General features: G+C 38.5%; 1 protein-coding gene across 3 annotated transcripts in view; it reads left to right on the top strand.

The window, feature by feature from the left end:
* Positions 1-9482, top strand: part of LOC109935547 (4-galactosyl-N-acetylglucosaminide 3-alpha-L-fucosyltransferase 9-like) — an 83599-nt gene extending 74117 nt beyond the window's left edge. For 2 of the 3 annotated variants that reach the window (XM_048597525.1, XM_048597527.1), the window contains one exon: positions 219-1464. In XM_048597525.1, coding sequence (XP_048453482.1) covers positions 227-1306 — 1080 coding nt within the window. In that variant the 5' untranslated portion in view covers positions 219-226 and the 3' untranslated portion in view covers positions 1307-1464. Of the gene's footprint in view, positions 1-218; positions 1465-9283 lie in introns of those variants that run through there. The other variant, XR_007262181.1, reaches the window with a different exon arrangement.
* The last annotated feature ends 7929 nt before the right edge of the window (positions 9483-17411 follow it).

Here is a 17411-nt window from a genome sequence, read left to right as displayed (position 1 = left end):
TTTTCTTCATTGTGCTTGCTTGTTTTTTCCTTGAATTCAGCTTTCATTTTCAAGTTACTCTACTTCTATTCTCTTTACCTTGTCTTATACTTCTTGTGTAAATAATCACCATCCCATTATGGACGTTGGTAATCAAATTTTCTGAATTTTGATGCAGTTTGAAAGGAAGAGACACAATGTTCTCAGGATCCTAATAGTCTTCATTTTTTACTTTTCAGGAGACATTATGACATCAGTATCCAATAAAGAGATTTTCCGTTTCCTGTTAATGACCATCATCACTTTGAGCTGTATTTTAACTTTTATGTTGCTGTATGTAAAACCATCCAACATCTGGATTTATACTGCACTGAAATCTGCCACACCAGCACCAGATGTGAACAACACTTTTGATAGAGTTGCTGAAGAGAATAAAACTATTGTGCTCATTTGGCATTGGCCTTTTGGTCAGAAATTTGAGCTCAATTCTTGTAAATCCAAGTTTAACATCCATGACTGTCACTTGACTGCGAATAGGAGCCTCTTTAACAAGTCGCACGCTGTCCTTTTCCATCACAGAGACATAACTGGGGACTTGTCCAACTTGCCCACACAACCTCGGCCAACTTTTCAGAAATGGGTTTGGATGAACCTGGAGTCACCTAGCCATGCTCCTAAAAGGACTGGACTTAACAAACTGTTCAACCTGACCTTGACATATCGGCGGAATGCAGATATCGAAATGCCTTATGGGTCTTTGACAATGAACAAAGTCCCATTAGATTTTAAATTGCCCAGTAAAAGCTATCTACTGTGTTGGGTTGTAAGCAACTGGAACGCTAACCATGCCAGAGCGAAGTATTACAAAGAACTATCCAAATACATTAATATAAATACTTACGGTCAAGCCTTTAGAAAACATCTGAACTCTAAAGATTTGATCCCTACAATATCTAGTTGTAAGTTCTACCTTTCCTTTGAGAACTCAGTACATGAGGATTACATAACCGAAAAGCTCTACAACACCTTGCTTGCAGGCACTGTGCCCGTGGTCTTGGGTCCATCGAGAAAAAATTATGAAAATTACGTTCCAGCTGATTCCTTTATTCATGTGGACGATTTCAAATCAGCTGAAGAACTTGCAGCCTACCTGCATAAGCTGAATGATAATGAGGACTTGTACATGAACTTCTTCAAGTGGCGAAAGTATTACACAGTGCGGATAGCTCATTTCTGGGATGAACATGCATGTAATGTGTGTGAGAATATAAAACAGCATCAAGAATATCGATCATTTTCCAATTTAGAGAAATGGTTTTGGAATTAAATTCCAGCAAATACCATAGATCATCTGTCATATCAATGGGATTCAATTGACTTCTTTCCTCAAAAGAAAATATTTTCAATCAATTATTTTATTGAAGCCAAAGATAAAACATCCACAGGCTTCCATTTTATCTGGTTATGTAAAAATTTTTCATGTTCTGACACGGGTTTCTGATCTGAAGGGGACATCTACTGAAAAATGAAATTAATTTAGAAGCTTGATGATTTTATTTTAAAGAAACTTCTCAAAGAATTTCGTCGTTCATTGTCATTGTAGAAAAATATTAGGAAAACTAGTCTTTACACAAGTTAAAAGGGAAAATGCTCTGAAACAGATTATATACCCAATCTGCAATTTAAGAAATAAGCAATATGACACAGGAGCAGCAATAGGCTTTCCAGCCTGTGGGCCTATTCTGCCATTTGATAAGATCATGGCTGATCTAAGTGTGATCTCAACTCCACTTTCCTGCCTGCCTCCCACAACCCTTGACCCCCTTTTCTATTGAAATTTAAAATATCTCAATTTTTAATAAAAGTAATGACGCACCCCCTCTCCAACCACACACCCCCACCACCACCACCACCCATCCCCCCCAATCTCCTTTACTCCAGCTCAGGAAGAGAATTCCAACAGTCCTTTTAATGCAATTATATCCATTTTTTCAAATAAAGAGACCAAAAATGTTCGTTTTACTCCAGATGTGGCCTATTTGAGTGCCTGCACAGCCAGAGTAATGTTTCCCTACATTTTGGCTGCAGCTGCTGACATTCAAGAGCGTGCACAGTGGAAGCAATAAATGTCAAACAAATTTTATAGAAGTGATTAATAACTAGCAGACACACAAAAATGAAAAGTTTTGAATGAAAGTGTCAATTGGCGTATGTTAAAAAAAAACACCAGGCAAGATATTTTCAGTTTATTTTTAAATCAGCTTTTTTTGTTCTACTGGCATATGCACAGAATGAAAAAAATCAAAGGTGAGCACTCAAGAAATTAACAGTGGATCGTTGGTGTCAACAAACACTTCGGTACTTTCATATTGTATTCTCTTTTTAATAAACACCAATATTCCATTGACCTTCTTCATAACTTGCCAGAAGTGCACATTATCACTAATGTGCCAGGAGACACAGATCCATCTGTACCACTGAATGCTGCAATCTTTCTTTATTTGAATGATTTATTTTATTTTTCCTAATTGAAGTGCATATTATACATCATCTAGCAATTTTTAAAGTATTTACATAGCCTACCTAGATCAATTTATAGACTCTTGATAACTTCCTTTTCTGCCTATCTTGGTGTCATCTACAAATTCAACACCATACATTTGGCTCCTTCTTCCAATTTATTGATGTTGATTGTAAATAACTGAGGCCCCAGCACTGATGCCCGTGATACTCTACTAATTAAAATTTGCCAACCCAACAAAAACAAATTATCCCTGCTTCTGTGGGCTAACAAATCTTTTAATCATGCTGATATGTTACTCATTACAACATGAGGACTTTATATACTAACCTTTGATGTTTCACTTTATGAAATACCTTTGGAAATCCATGTAAACAACATCTGCAGTTCATCCTATCTGCCTGGTTTGCTGCTCCTTCAAAGAACTCTGATCAATCAGTTAAGTATGGTTTCCCTTTCATAAAACTGTACTGACTCTGCCTGATCCCTTTATAATTTTATATATCCTGCTGTACCTCTTAATAATGGAGTCCTACAAATTCTCTGTGACGGATGCTTGGTCAACTGTCTATTTTTCCCATTTTTTGTCTCCCTCCTTTCTTATATAAACGTGTTAAATTTGATATTTCCAACATACTAGGACTCTTCAGGAGGTAAGGAGTTTTAGAAGAATATAAGAAGTGCAGCTTTTATCTCTGCAGCCACTTCATTTAAGACCCTAGGATGCACACCATCTGTATTTAGGGACTTGTCAGCCTTTTGGTCTAATACTCTCCCAAAGTCCTTTTCTTAGTAATGGTGAATATTTTGATTTCTTCTCTCTCTTTTGCCTCTCGACTTTCAAGTACCTAAATTTTCTAAGTCTTCTGCAGTAAAGACAGATGCAAAAATCTGTCCAACTCTTCCTCTATTTCTTTGTTTTCCATTATTCATCAGCAGACTCACTCATCCTAACACGTGCATTGATTACTCATTTCTCTATTTATACATTAGTAGAAACTCTTACTATCTGATTTTATACTTCTCTCATACCCTAATTTCTACCTTTTAGAGAGGTTTTATTGTTTGTTAAAGTCTGTACAATTTTCTGAACTACCATTAATCTTTGCAAATTTGTACTTTACAGTGTTTCTTAAAATTCCAGATATGCTTAACTTACTCATTTATTAAGTAAGCATTCTTTCCAAAATATTATTGTCTATCTCATTGAGATTAATTATGTCTGAGCTATTAAACATCACTCAAAAATTCTGCCACTGTATCTATGATGTCCTACTTATTAGCCTAGTCTTCCAATTCCCTTCAGCTAACTCGACCTTAATTTCCTTATATTTACCTATTTTAGGTTTAAAGCAGTAACCTTAGTCCCAGATTTCTCACCTGAAACCAAGGTTCAGACTGAACATGAAATTCTATCAAGTTATGATCACTGCCTACTAGAGGTTTCTTAACTGTGAAGTTATCAATCAATCCTATCTCAGGGCACCAGATCTGGAATAGCCTGCTTTCTTCTCCATAACTTATGCTAGAATACACTGCACTAAGAAATTGTCCTGAATACACTCTATGAGCTCATTTTCTGGCTGTATTTGCAAATCTGATTTGCCCAATCTACACGTAGATTATATTTGCCTATAACTATTGCAGTACGTCCCACATACACCCCATTTATTTCTTCCTGTATACTCTGTCAGACAGAATATATACTGTTATGGGGTCTATATATCACTACCACAAGTGACCTCTTCCCTTTCATATTGTTTACCTCTGCCCAAACAGATTCCACATTTTGCTTTTTCAAGCTAAGTTCAAGTCTCACTCCTGTACTAATATCATCTTTAACTAACAGAGCTAGTTCACTGCCTTTTCCCACCTTTCACAGATTTCAAAATATCATTCAACATTAAGGTCATCTCCTTGGTCACCTTACACCATGTCTTTATACAGACTATCAGATTTTATATATTTATTTCCTCTCCGTGCTAATAATTTGTCCTTTTTTTAATAATTGATATAGGCATTTGGATACAGAGACTTTAATTTATCTTTTTATCATTTTTGCAATTTCTGGCTTTCTCAGCTTTTTCACTCTTAAGTATGTACATTCTGTCCTACAAATAACTTTGTCCACACTGTGACTATACTGGCCATTACTATGTAGTTACTGCTTCTAATTGTGTGGCTTCCTGCACCAGGGTACCACGATCAGTGTGGTCAGTGAAAGTCTATTGCTACTACTGTCATCAATACAAACTGCAAAAACCACAGTCCTCTTGGACAATTACAGGCACCAAGACTCCTCCAATTCTACCTTCTCAATATGCTTACATGGCTCATCCGACCTGCCTGTCCCTGATCACCAACCAAATCAGAGCATCCTATCCAATAGGAAGTGATTCCTTTCTGGAACAATGTGTCCAGGTAACTAATTGATAAACCCTCCTACTATGATGCTTTGCTACTGATAAGAAATCTTACTGCTGCTACAACTAATAAACCTTATAATTACTAATACATTGCTAATAAGAAGAGAAATAAGGCAATTATTACCAAGCAATCACTTGTTTCCCTGTGACATCATGTTTGATCTCTTTGGAGCATGGTCACTCCTCTTTGAAGTTATAGACTGGCACTCTGCTCTCGCTCTCTCATTTTCTTATTAAACTTTTGTGCTAGTGTTTTTGTACTCTCTCTTTGGGTTACTGGTGAACTGGTCTGCCATTCTCCTTTCATAAAAAAACCAAAAGAACTGCTTTTGCTGTAAATCAGGAACAAAAGCAGAAGTTGCTGGAAAAGCTCAGAAGGTCTGGCAGCATCTGTGAACAGAAAATCAGAGCTAACGTTTCAGGTCTGGTGATCCTTCCTCAAGTTCTGAGGAAGGGTTACCGGACCCGAAACATTAACTCTGATTTTCTCTTCTCAGATTATGCCAGACCTGCTGACTCTCCTTTCATACTCTTTTAAAACTGGTATTTTAACTGGAGAAATACTATTTCATTTACATTTCGGATTAAAATAATGAAATTTATAAGTACTGTAAATATCTACCTATTTGAGTGGATTAGCAAGGCTTTATTTAAAATGTATCATCGTGTTTGATCCTTAAACACAGTGGACACAAAATTAATGAGCTGACTTTATCCCAGCTCCACAGCTTCTAATCACAATATTATTCTGTGATCCAACTGGTTTGAAGACTCAATCATTTGTTGAAAATCAACATTTTTTTAATCATTTATTGCAGAAATATTGAACTCCAGACTGTGTAGCAAGTGGTCAACACAAATGGAACAGGCTCAAATTAAACACCTGCCAGAGGCAAGAAAGCATTTAGATTGGAGCAGGAGACATATACTTCTTGTCCCTGTCAATTCAGCTGATGATAGTTTTACATTTTAGACAATTAATGACCTGTCGGCTTAGTCGTCAATTGCTCAATGAGGAAGCCATGCTTTCTGGAGAGTGAGTGATCACAGTGCTCATGTTCTGGATGGCCTTCTCCACTGTCTGCACCATTGAGTGCAAACCCTCTGAATCTCTGCCATATCCCTACCTACCTCACACTGTCCATCCATCATCTTTCACCTGATGGACAGCTCATCTTCAGGCTGGGGGTCAGCATTGAGGTTGTGTGCAGCACTCAGAGGCCTGCATTATATCAGTCTGTGAATCTAGCCTTGCCACAATCATGAGCTCATACTGGCAAATAGATTCCACATAGCCCAATTTATGCACAAACAGCACGGAGCATGGATCTGCCTCAAAATCTCCTGCTCTTCAAAGGTTGACATGGGTCCATTGGGGCCTGTGGCTGTAGCTGCTCAAGTTTCACATGTGAGGGAAGCAAACAAAGAGAATGAGAGGCATCATTATCATCTGAGATGACTTTAGAGATGTATAGTCCCTATAAACACAAACACTAGCACCAGCAGAAGATATTATCCAGTACTTAAGCCTCACTGCCATAGACATTGATGCACACATTCTCACCCCAAATTCTGCAGTTCTCCAATCCAAGCACTCTCCCTGTTGCCTTTCCCACTTGCTCCTTAGCCCCTTTTACCCTACCTTTGTGGGAGAAAGCAATATGCATTGAAGTCTCACCACCCCAGGGCTGACTTCTATCTTCAATTTGCCCACTGGACTGACTCCATTGGTTTACTGCCAACTCAAGCACTTTGTCCTCTATCGGCATAAAAATCAGCAGATTAGAACAAAGAACAAGGAACAAAGAAAATTGCAGCACAGGAACAGGCCCTTTGGCCCACCAAGCCTGCGCCGATCCAGATCCTCTGTCCAAACCTGTCACCTATTTTCCAAGGATCTGTATCCCTCTGCTCCCTGCCCATTCATGTATCGGTCTAGATACATCTTAAATGACGCTATTGTGCCCGCCTCTACCACCTCCCCTGGCAACATGTTCCAGGCACCCACGACCCTCTGCATAAAGAACTTTCCACACATATCTCCCTTAAACTTTTCCCCTCTCACCTTGAAATCATGACCCCTAGTAATTGAATCACCCACTCTGGGAAAAAGCTCCTTGCTATCCACCCTGTCTATACCTCTCATGATTTTGTAGATGTCAATCTGGTCCCCCCCAACCTCCGTCTTTCTAATGTAAATAATCCTAATCTACTCAACCTCTCTTCATAGCTAGTGCCCTCCATACCAGGCGACATCCTGGTGACCCTCCTCTGCACCCTCTCCAAAGCATCCACATCCTTTTGGTAATGTGGCAACCAGAACTGTATGCAGTATTCCAAATGTGGTCGAACCAAAGTCCTATACAATTGTAACATGACCTGCCAACTCTTATACTCAATACCCCGTCCGATGAATGAAAGCATGCCGTATGCCTTCTTGACCACTCTATTGCCACCTTCAGGGTACAATGGACCTGAACACCCAGATCTCTCTGTGTATCAATTTTCCCCAGGGCTTTTCCATTTACCGTATAGTTCGCTCTTGAATTGGATCTTCCAAAATGCATCACCTCACATTTGCCTGGATTGAACTCCGTCTGCCATTTCTCTGCCCAACTCTCCAATCTATCTATATTCTGTTGCATTCTCCGACAGTCCCCTTCACTATCTGCTACTCCACTAATCTTAGTTCAGCCACAACCTACTTGAACAAACTCTCAGGTATTACATGCCTTTTCTCTGATAAAAAAGAAGAGATATCATGATGAATCAACTTTGGAAAAGTCATATTTCCTTTGGATGTCCAATATGTTCTTTCTCAATGTTATTTGCCAAATGAAAAATGTCACTGTTCATAAACCACCTCCACCACCCCCAGAATTCTCCAAATGTCATGAAGAAGAGCATGTCTACTTCATGTCACCTCATGCATTTCCCAAGATACAAGGTAATCTTGATATACTTCGCATCCCTGCACCTTTCCATATACGCCCATCTTCAAAATGGCTGCACACTCAGCCTAGCAGATAGTGAGAGGTCTTTTGCAACACTGCACCCATGTCGCGTGGACAACACTGTGGCTTCTCACAGTGAGACTCCCATTCAGATTGCTGTGGTCTGGCTGGGCAATCTCTTCTTCTGATAGCAAGTATGAGGACCTCCCAGTGATCGCCCTTAGCCTGGAGATGAACTTGTAGGGAGTCATCATTAAACTGTGGTATTATTCTTGTTCCTGGCCCTTCAGCAGCTTCCCCTCTATTTTCTCCAGCACATGGTGGTCCTCCAGCCACTGGGGAGAGTAAAGGATGGAATTTGAGAATTTTCTTAAAGACTTGTAAGTGTAGGTAATACAGAAATTATATTCAAAAATACTCCCTTCGATTCGTGTTTACTGAACACACCCTGTTCTTACTATTTAAGCCCATAGCTAGGTTGAAATGAATTGATCGAAAGTGTTTTCGAGGTCTACCAGGTTAACGTATTAACTTGAATTGAAACTGCTGGACAAACATGCTAACCTCACTTTGCCTAAAGTTTAACTTCTTCTCAATTAGAAAGACAGCTTATTCTATATCACCTTGTAAGCTGTTCTCTGTAGTTTATTTAACGAGATGGCTACAAGCGTTACATTAATGTCATGAATGGTTTACTCACAGCAACTATCAAAAACTTTTCATCTCATCAGCATGACATTTGTGTTGTATGTTTTACTGGTGTATACTATTTTTCGATAGACCTATTTTTAATTTCTGAAATTTGAAATAGAGTTTCTAAACAAATGCACTGAAATTATTCAATTAATCAACTGCTCAAAGTCAAATATTTATAATTTTTAAATGTTATAATTGCACAATAGAACTTGCTTTAAATAAACTTTAAATATCCTGGCAAAGCAAAACTATCTCCCTTGCTCGACTTTAGTTATATGAAGAAATAATTTAAATTCTCTGAAGGAATCAATCAGCCATTGTACAACTTGGTGATAAAATCACAAGTTAAATCCATATGTTGTACTGACTCATCCTACTATTTTATAGGACGCAATAATGTTCTTGCAGCACTAAGCTGTAATATTGGATTTTACAGTAATAATTAATTTTTTTACATGATGACTTTACAAATACAATCTTCCATTGTTTTTTCTTTGTATTTAAATGTTCTTTGGTTAAGTTTTCCATTTTTCTCTGTATATTGAAGAAATGTGATTTATTTTGACAAAACTCTGATTTATATTGAAATATTAGGTTTTAATTAAAGGATATTCTTCAATTCTATTCCATTGTCATATATTAAATCTATAGAATGAAAAAAATACTTCAGTGGAATGAACCTCATAATGTGTTTTTTGACAAAATAGGTTACGTGATCTTTAGACCTGTCATGGCTTTCAGATGCACGATTATGATGTTCTTTGCTGCCTTTCGCTGCTTGAGACATCGAGAGGCAAGATATGCTTTCTGAACTCTCACCCAACAGGTCAAATATTCTCTGTCAATCATAAAGCAGATGAAGTTCCTTATTTTTCTCTTGTTATAGTTCACAATCTTCCAATGAAATATGAATAAAAACAATTTTAAACTATGCACTTTCTGAGGTTGCAGTATATTCATGAGTGGCAGCGGGGAGGTAATGTTGTGTTATTATCACTGCACTAATAATTCAGAGATGAGGCTAATGCTCTAGGGACACAGATTTTAACCTCACTATGGCAGATGGTGAAATTTTAATTCAATTAATACACTTCGAATTAAAAGCGTGTCTCATGGTGACCATGAAATTGGTGTTGATTGTCATAAAAACTCGTTTGACTCCCTTAGAGAAGCAGCATTTGCTGCCATCACCTGATCTGGCCTACGTATGACTTTAGACCCAAGCAATGTGGTTAACTTAACTGCTGTCTGAAATGGATAGCAAACCACTCAGTTGTATCAAACCACTAAAAAGCCTAAAGAAATGAATGAAACCAAAAGGACCACCTGGCATCAAGTGAAGCACTGGAAACAGCAGCAACGGACACAGCCCTGACAACTGTAGAAAGTCTTCTGCCCTAACAGCTGGGGGCTTGTACAAAAACCGAGAGAGCTGTCCCACAGAATAATCAAACAAACAGCCTGGCACTGTCATTCTAAGAGAATGACATTTGCTAAACACCACCATCACCATCCCGAGTGTTTCCTCTCCCACCAACAGGACATTCGCAGCAGGGGCACTGGTATAATCGGGAAGAAGTTGCTCTGGGAGTCCTCAACGTTGATTCTAGAACCTATGAAGTCTCATGGCATCAGCTCAAAAATGGGTAAGGAAACCTTGTGCTGATTACCACCAACCACACTTCTCTCAGCTGATAGATACTTTCTCCTCCATATTGAAGTTCAAGTGCACTGAATGTGTTCTTGTTGGGGTATTTTAATGCCCATGACCAGGAGATACTTGGTAGCACCACTACTGACCAAGTCCTTAAAAACATAGACACTATACTTGGCCTGCAGCAAGTAGTAATTGACATTCTCATCAATCTACTTGCAACAGATGTACCTGCTCATGTTATTACTAATAAGGCAAACTACTATACATTTATTTTGGAGACAAGTGTTGCCTTCATTATGAGGATATCCTCCAAAGTGATGTGAGTCAATGTCATCATGCATAATGGGTTATTTCTTGAACAGATCTCAGCATCAGCAGCAGCAACTTAAAACCAGGCATTGATGAGTTATGGTGAGCCATATTCATCATGAGCAACAGCAGAATTGTGTTCAACCACAATCTGTTATCTCAAAGTCCAGCATATCCTGCACTGTACTATTCCCATCAAGTCAGGGATCACCCCTGTTTCAGTGACAATAGCAGGAGGTAATTTGGAGTGGGACCAAGGATATACCTGAAAATAAGGTGCCAAAGTGGGCACTGAGCAACACTGAGCTCATAAACAGCATAAGCAGCCCGCAATATATAGGGCTAAGTAATCCCACAACCAAATGATCAGTGCTAAATCTGCAGTCCAGTCATATCCAGTCATGAATGACAGCATATAATTATACAGGCAACTAGAAGAGGAGGTTCTACAAACATTTCCATTCTCAGTGATGCAACAGCCCAGCACATGAATACAAAAAATACGCCTGAATCATTTGCCAGCATCTTCTGCTAGAAGTGCTGAGTGCATGACCCATCTTGGCATCCTCCTCTGGTCCCCAGCATCATAGATGCTAGTGTTCAAGCAATTCAATTGACTTCACATGATACCCAGAAACAGCTAAAGGCATTGGACACTACAAAGGTTATGGGCCCTAACAACATTCTGGCAAAGTACTGAAGGACCTGTCCTCCAGAACTAGCCATATCCTATCCAAGCTGTTCCAGTGCATTTAAACACAGGCATCCACTCAGCAATGCGGAAAGTGGACCAGGAATGCCCTGTACATAAAAAGCTGGACAAATGCAACCCAGGCACATGTCACAGTGGAATACATTTACCCCGCGTTCTTCAGATTATTCTGATCTTCACAAAGTTCTATTTTTCCATTTGCAAACAGATACCATTAATTGAAGAATGCCACAAGGAACATTTTTAGTTGCTTCAGTGGCAATTTGTTTGTTTATTCTTGCACAGAGTTGGAGTTGTTTAGAGAGTTAGCACAAGACATAATTGCAGTTGCTCTAAATTTGAAATGCAGTAGAGAATTCAACAAGCCTGTGAGAACCAAGTTAGCAGAATATAAAACATTGGTTGGGCAGCAGATGGAATACTCTGTGCAGTTCTGGCTGCCACTTCATTGGAAGGATGTAATTACACTGGAAAGGGGTACACACGAGATTCACCAGGATGTTGGAAGGTCTCAGTTATGAGGAGAGACTGGATAGGACTGGTTTGTTTTCACTGGAGCATCGGAGGCTGAGGGGGGATCTGATTGACGTATACATAATTATGAGCAGCAGAGTTTGTGAGACAGTAGATGAAAATCTCTTCCCTACAGTAGATGTGTCTAAGATCAGAGGGCATAGCTTTAAGGTGAGGAGCAAATGGTTTAGGGGAGATCTGAGAAAAAAAAAACCGCCTCAAATGTAGTAGATATAATGGAACATGCTATCTGAGAAACAAGAACTCTTGCAACATTTAAGAAGCATCTGGATGGATCCTTAAAATGTCGGGGCATAGTAGACTATGGACCAAGTGAAGGTATATGGAATCAGTGTAATTTGGTTTTTTATTGATCAGCATAGAAGTGAGGGCCAAAGGCTTAGGGCCCGTTTCTATGCTGTATGGCTCTATGATTCTATGGCTCTTAAAAAAATCATTGCAAAAGTTTGAATTTGCATCATGATGCCAAAATATAAATGTTCTTCCTGCATTCTTAGTAGGCAGCAACAGATTAACTTACAAAAGGCTATTAAAAACATAATGATTGACAATCAAAATCAAATAAATGTTCTGATAATTTTTCACATATTCGGTTTGAATTTCAAATTTTATTCTACACTGAAAAGAAAAACATGAGGAAGTGACCTCCAATGGTATTGTTGTCATTTCAAATTTGTTTATACAGAGTGCTGGATTATGAAGGAGTCTAAAGTTGTTTAAAATCAGATTCTACTGATGCTTGATCATGATCTTACATTAAAGGTCAATTTCCTGAAATTGTGCTCCAAGAATAAAACCTTTTTGCCAGCAGAATAAGTCATTAAAATCTATTCTTTGAACCCTCACCTATAAAGTTTTGTTTTGGTCACTATGCCACCAGAAAGTAAACCTTTTATACAGAAAACCAAGCAAGTTGCTTTCTTGGCTGAAGTGTAAATAGCGTTGCATAAAAGGTCTGATCAGATTTCAAAGAGTATAAAAGGAGATGGAAGGAGGTAACTGAGACAGGGTGAGGCCATGATTTGTAGGATTTGAAAAAGAGGATGAGCTACATGTTGAACAACTTTGTGCAGTAATAGGTCAATTTTCTGAGGTCTGAAACAATTACCCATTTGGTACCCACAGGTCACAGATATAGTTTAAATTAGGCCTATGTCCATCATTGGCCATGGGCAGCACATCACTGATATTGCATGTGTTTATGCCAGATGTGGGAATCTTGCACCAAGATTTTAATCACATTGGAGAGCCTGATTCATGACTGAATGTTTTCCAGATCTTGCTACATTTGGACATGGACTGCTTCAGTATCTGCAAAGTCATAAAATGGTCCTGAACATTGTGCAATCATCAGCAAATATCCCTAAATATTACTCTATGATGGAGGGAAGATCTTTGATGAGGGAATTGAAGACGGTTGGACCTAGGACACTATCCTGATCTGAGACGATTGACTTTGTGATGGATATGACTCCAGCCAATGAGGGACACTTGTCCTAATTGCCATTGACTCCTTGATATTATACTTGGTCAAATGGTACCATTTGTACATGGTAAAAAAAGATAGTTTTGTTGAGATCAGGATGATCTGAAGATCACTGGATAAATGTACTCCATTGTGTTATCTTGAACTTGGAAGTTTTTTTTCATTCCACTCCTCTCAGAAAAGACAGTTCCTATTTGCTGAGTTTCAAACTCTTGATTAATGTACAAAAACGATTTGATGAACTGGAATTCACCCCTGGCTGATGATTGTGCTCTGCAAGGGACCCTTTTTTCTGGCATCAGCAGAGGACAGACAATTTTGTTTTCTGATTGAAAGATATTCCTCTGCCTGATGCATGTGAAGCAATTCTTACAGTTAAAGCCTTATTGAAAGTCTGATCTTGAATAATTTGTAATGGATAAAAGACTGAAAGAATGTCATATAGAAGCATGATCCAGCAGGGGTCTGTTATCCATACTCAAATTCATGATATGTGATGTTGACAGAAATCCCCACCATGGGAGCACAAAGTTATTAGAAAATCTATTATATTTTGACATGCAAACCATAATTAAGGGATCCATTTCAAACAAATGCTGAGAGCTACATTTGCTTCTATAAACTTGTTATAGAAGTATTTATTAAATCAGGACAACCAAGAAAAGCCAAAATAAATCACCCTAAAGAATTGAAAACTTATTCTGATTAATTTGACAGTGGTTATGTAGGTAGTAAAGGAAGGTGATTACAAATTGATTAACCTGCCATTTTTGGAATCTGAACAATGCCATCAGAAAGCCTTTTCAATTAAATTTTAATGGAATGGAATTGTACGTTAAAAATTGAGGAATCGGTTAGTTTATTTTATGTGGTGATGTTTGTAATTACCAGATACTGCAGAAATTGCCAATAGCACTGGCTGGGTGAGGAGCAAATTTGTAATATCTGCTCTAACACTATGATTCTGTGACAATAGCTTCCCTCTTAGCTGACTTCGAAAAGCCAGATAAACCCAGTCTCTCTGTCTAGCAGCTGCCTTTTACAACTTGGATTGGATGAATTGTTCATTGTATGTCAGAATTACATATGTAATAATCTGACTGTATTTATGTTTGTTATATGTCAAATGTTAAGCACCACTTCAAAGCTTCTTAGTGTCATTATGAAGTGTTGAGGTTTTATTGGTATACATGGAAATATATTAACTGCCACATACATGATGGACTTAAGTGCCTTTTTCTGTGATGTAGACCCATATTTAATATATTTCATGTAATAAATCAAAGATTTATTTTGTAATTTATGCCTTTGCTCGTGTACTAACCCTGTTAGGATTCAGTCCCTGACCTTTTTATGCACAAACAGGACTTGCAATAAATAATTTGTGTCTTTGTTATTCAAATTGGTGTAATTCAGAGCAAATGTTGAGATGTGTTCACTTTCTGTTACCAATTGAACCAAACTATTTGATATATACATGTTCACTCTTTCCCTCTTGGAATTGTCAAATTCAGGGTTTTTTTTAATCTAGAGATCTTTTATTAGTACGCAAAACTTTATTATGCTCATGTGGTCAAAATTTCTTCTGTGATCCTCCTGTGTCACTGGCAGGAAATTCTTTGAATCCATCCTTACAAATAAAATATTTTGAATGAATGAAATCCATTTTAAAAATCCATTCTGTTCTACTCAAAAGGAAAATGAATAAAAATACAGTTAAATGCAGAAGAGACAAATTAATACAACAGCATATCAAGCAATGGTTAACAGTGGGAAAATTTTCCACTGGTTGGAGCCATACATCGCACAAAAGAAATGGTTGTGGTTGTTAGAAGTCAATCATCTCAGCTCCAGGATACCTCTGCAGAAATGCTCAGGGTAGCATCCTAAGCCCAGCCGTTTTCAGCGGTTTCATCAATGACCTTCCCTCCGTGAGGTCAGAAATGGGGATGTTTGCTGATGAATACACATTATTTATGACTCCTCAGATACTAAAGCAGTTCATGTTCAAATGCAGCAAAATGTGGATATTACCCAGGTTTAGGCTGAAAAGTGGTTGGAAACATTCATGTCACACGAATGAAAGGCAATGATCATCTTCAACAAGAGAGAATATAACCATAACATTCTTAAAATTCACTGGCACCAACACCCTGGGGTTATCATTGATCAGCTACTGAACTGGACTAGCCATATAAATACCATGGCTGCAAGGGCAAGTCAGAGGCTAGGAATCCTACAGGAAGTAATTCACCTCCTGACTCCCCAGAGCCTGTCCACCATTTACTTATTTACAAATTCTGATCATGTTGGGGATCTTTGTTTTATTCACTCACAAGATATGTACTCCTCTCTGCTTAGCTAGCATTTATTGCTTATCCCTTAGAGTAATTGTGGCAACTCCAGAGTAGTTTGTGCTGCTTAGAGACTGCAATAGATTGCAACAGGTCAGATGGCTGTGGAGGCATGTGACAACAGTGTGGCTACAGGGTTGGGGCTAGGGAAATTGCAGGTAGGTTAAAGACATATTTGGGGTTGAAATGGGGATTGGGTAACCTGGAGATCTCTGATTATGACAGTTGCTTGGTGATTCTAGAGTCTTTGATTGTAAGTAGAAGTCAGTGATTTCAGGGTATCTGAATATGGAAAGGATTTGAATGGTGCAGTTTCAAAGCCAGTAGTTTGGGTACAAGTAATTGTTGTATTTTGGTCCTAATCATTTATGGTTAGAGTACTGTCAGCAATTCTCCTTTCAATGCTGATTCTAAGGACATTTATCTTATTCTCTCCTGGGACATGGGGGCAACTGGCTGACCAGCATTTATTGCCCATTTTCAATTAATGTAATAATTGTCATTAAGAGTGAGAGGATAACCAGCATTGCATTTTAGCGAGGAGAAGCGTGTATGTAAATGTAAAATACTGCAAATGCCAGAAATCAGAGCCTGAAGCGTCAACACAACAGGATGAACAGACGCTGCCCGTTTCCCACCCACAATGAAAACCAAATGCTGGCATCATGACCAGTGACTAGAACACTGCATGATAGTCGGCTGCACCCAGCTTTCATCTACTGGAATCAGCTGTCAGTCAGCTCCTGTAGCGCCTGAGCTTTGTCATCCACACGGAAAACTTCTCCCTCCTTAATGTCCTTGTCCATTTCCTCAGAAGACTGCTCCAATTCCCTCAGTTCCTCAGTATCTGGCTCATCACCTCACTGTTTGCTCCAATTGTGCAGAGCACAGCACACCAGGATGATGTGGCACACTCTGTCTAGACTATATTGGAGGGTTCCCCAGATTAGCCTGAGCAGTGGAACTGTATCTTCAGCAGCCCTGTTTTCTGCTCCACCATTGAATGTTAGGGCACTGAAGGGACAAATACCCAAAGCAGACCGTTGTATCTACCTATGGCTGAGTGTGAGAAAATGGTTGCAGCATTTCATTGAGCTCAAATCATGGGTTTCACTACAGACAACAAAATGCCTCTGAGTCTCAGTAAGATGGGGCTAGAATGCAGACTGTAAGGCTCTGATAAGGCAGCTCAGATGAAAACCGTCTGATTTAAAATTTCCGATTTTTATATGAAATAGAAAGGGAAAGCTTGACCCACCTTAGATGAGGCCTTTTACATAATTATAATTACGGATTAGACACATATACCCATACAATAATAGTAGTTTTAATGTATTAGACACTGGAAAATTTAGATTTCTGTAGGCAGTTATCCTTAGGCAAGAAGATAGGTTTCGATAAACACATTTGCAGGAACATTTTCTCTGTCAGTAGGAAGACTAGAACAACAAAAAGGCGTAAACAATATAACCTTGTAAGAATACCAAGAGACAAATAACATAGCAAGGGGGAGCAGAAACAATTGTGAAACAGGGTCACTGTGACTTCGAGAGAATAAACAATTGCCATTTCAAACCTAACAAACAGTCTAAAGAATTCAAATAATCTTCTTTTAATGACTGTATGGAGCTATAAAAGTGCCTAATTATGTTCCTATTGACCGGATTTGAATAGATACTATATGAAAAGTATTTAAAGTAATGACAATATAGTCCACCCTGTTATCGAATTTGTTTTAAACCACCTTATGGCAAGCAAAATGGAAGAAGTTGTAAAAGGCAGC

Source organism: Rhincodon typus, chromosome 5 (genome assembly GCF_021869965.1).
Source record: "Rhincodon typus isolate 14 chromosome 5, sRhiTyp1.1, whole genome shotgun sequence".
Classification (NCBI taxonomy): Eukaryota; Metazoa; Chordata; class Chondrichthyes; order Orectolobiformes; family Rhincodontidae; genus Rhincodon; species Rhincodon typus.
The sequence above is the reverse complement of the archived record's forward strand: the minus strand, read 5'-3'. Positions and strand labels throughout refer to the sequence as shown.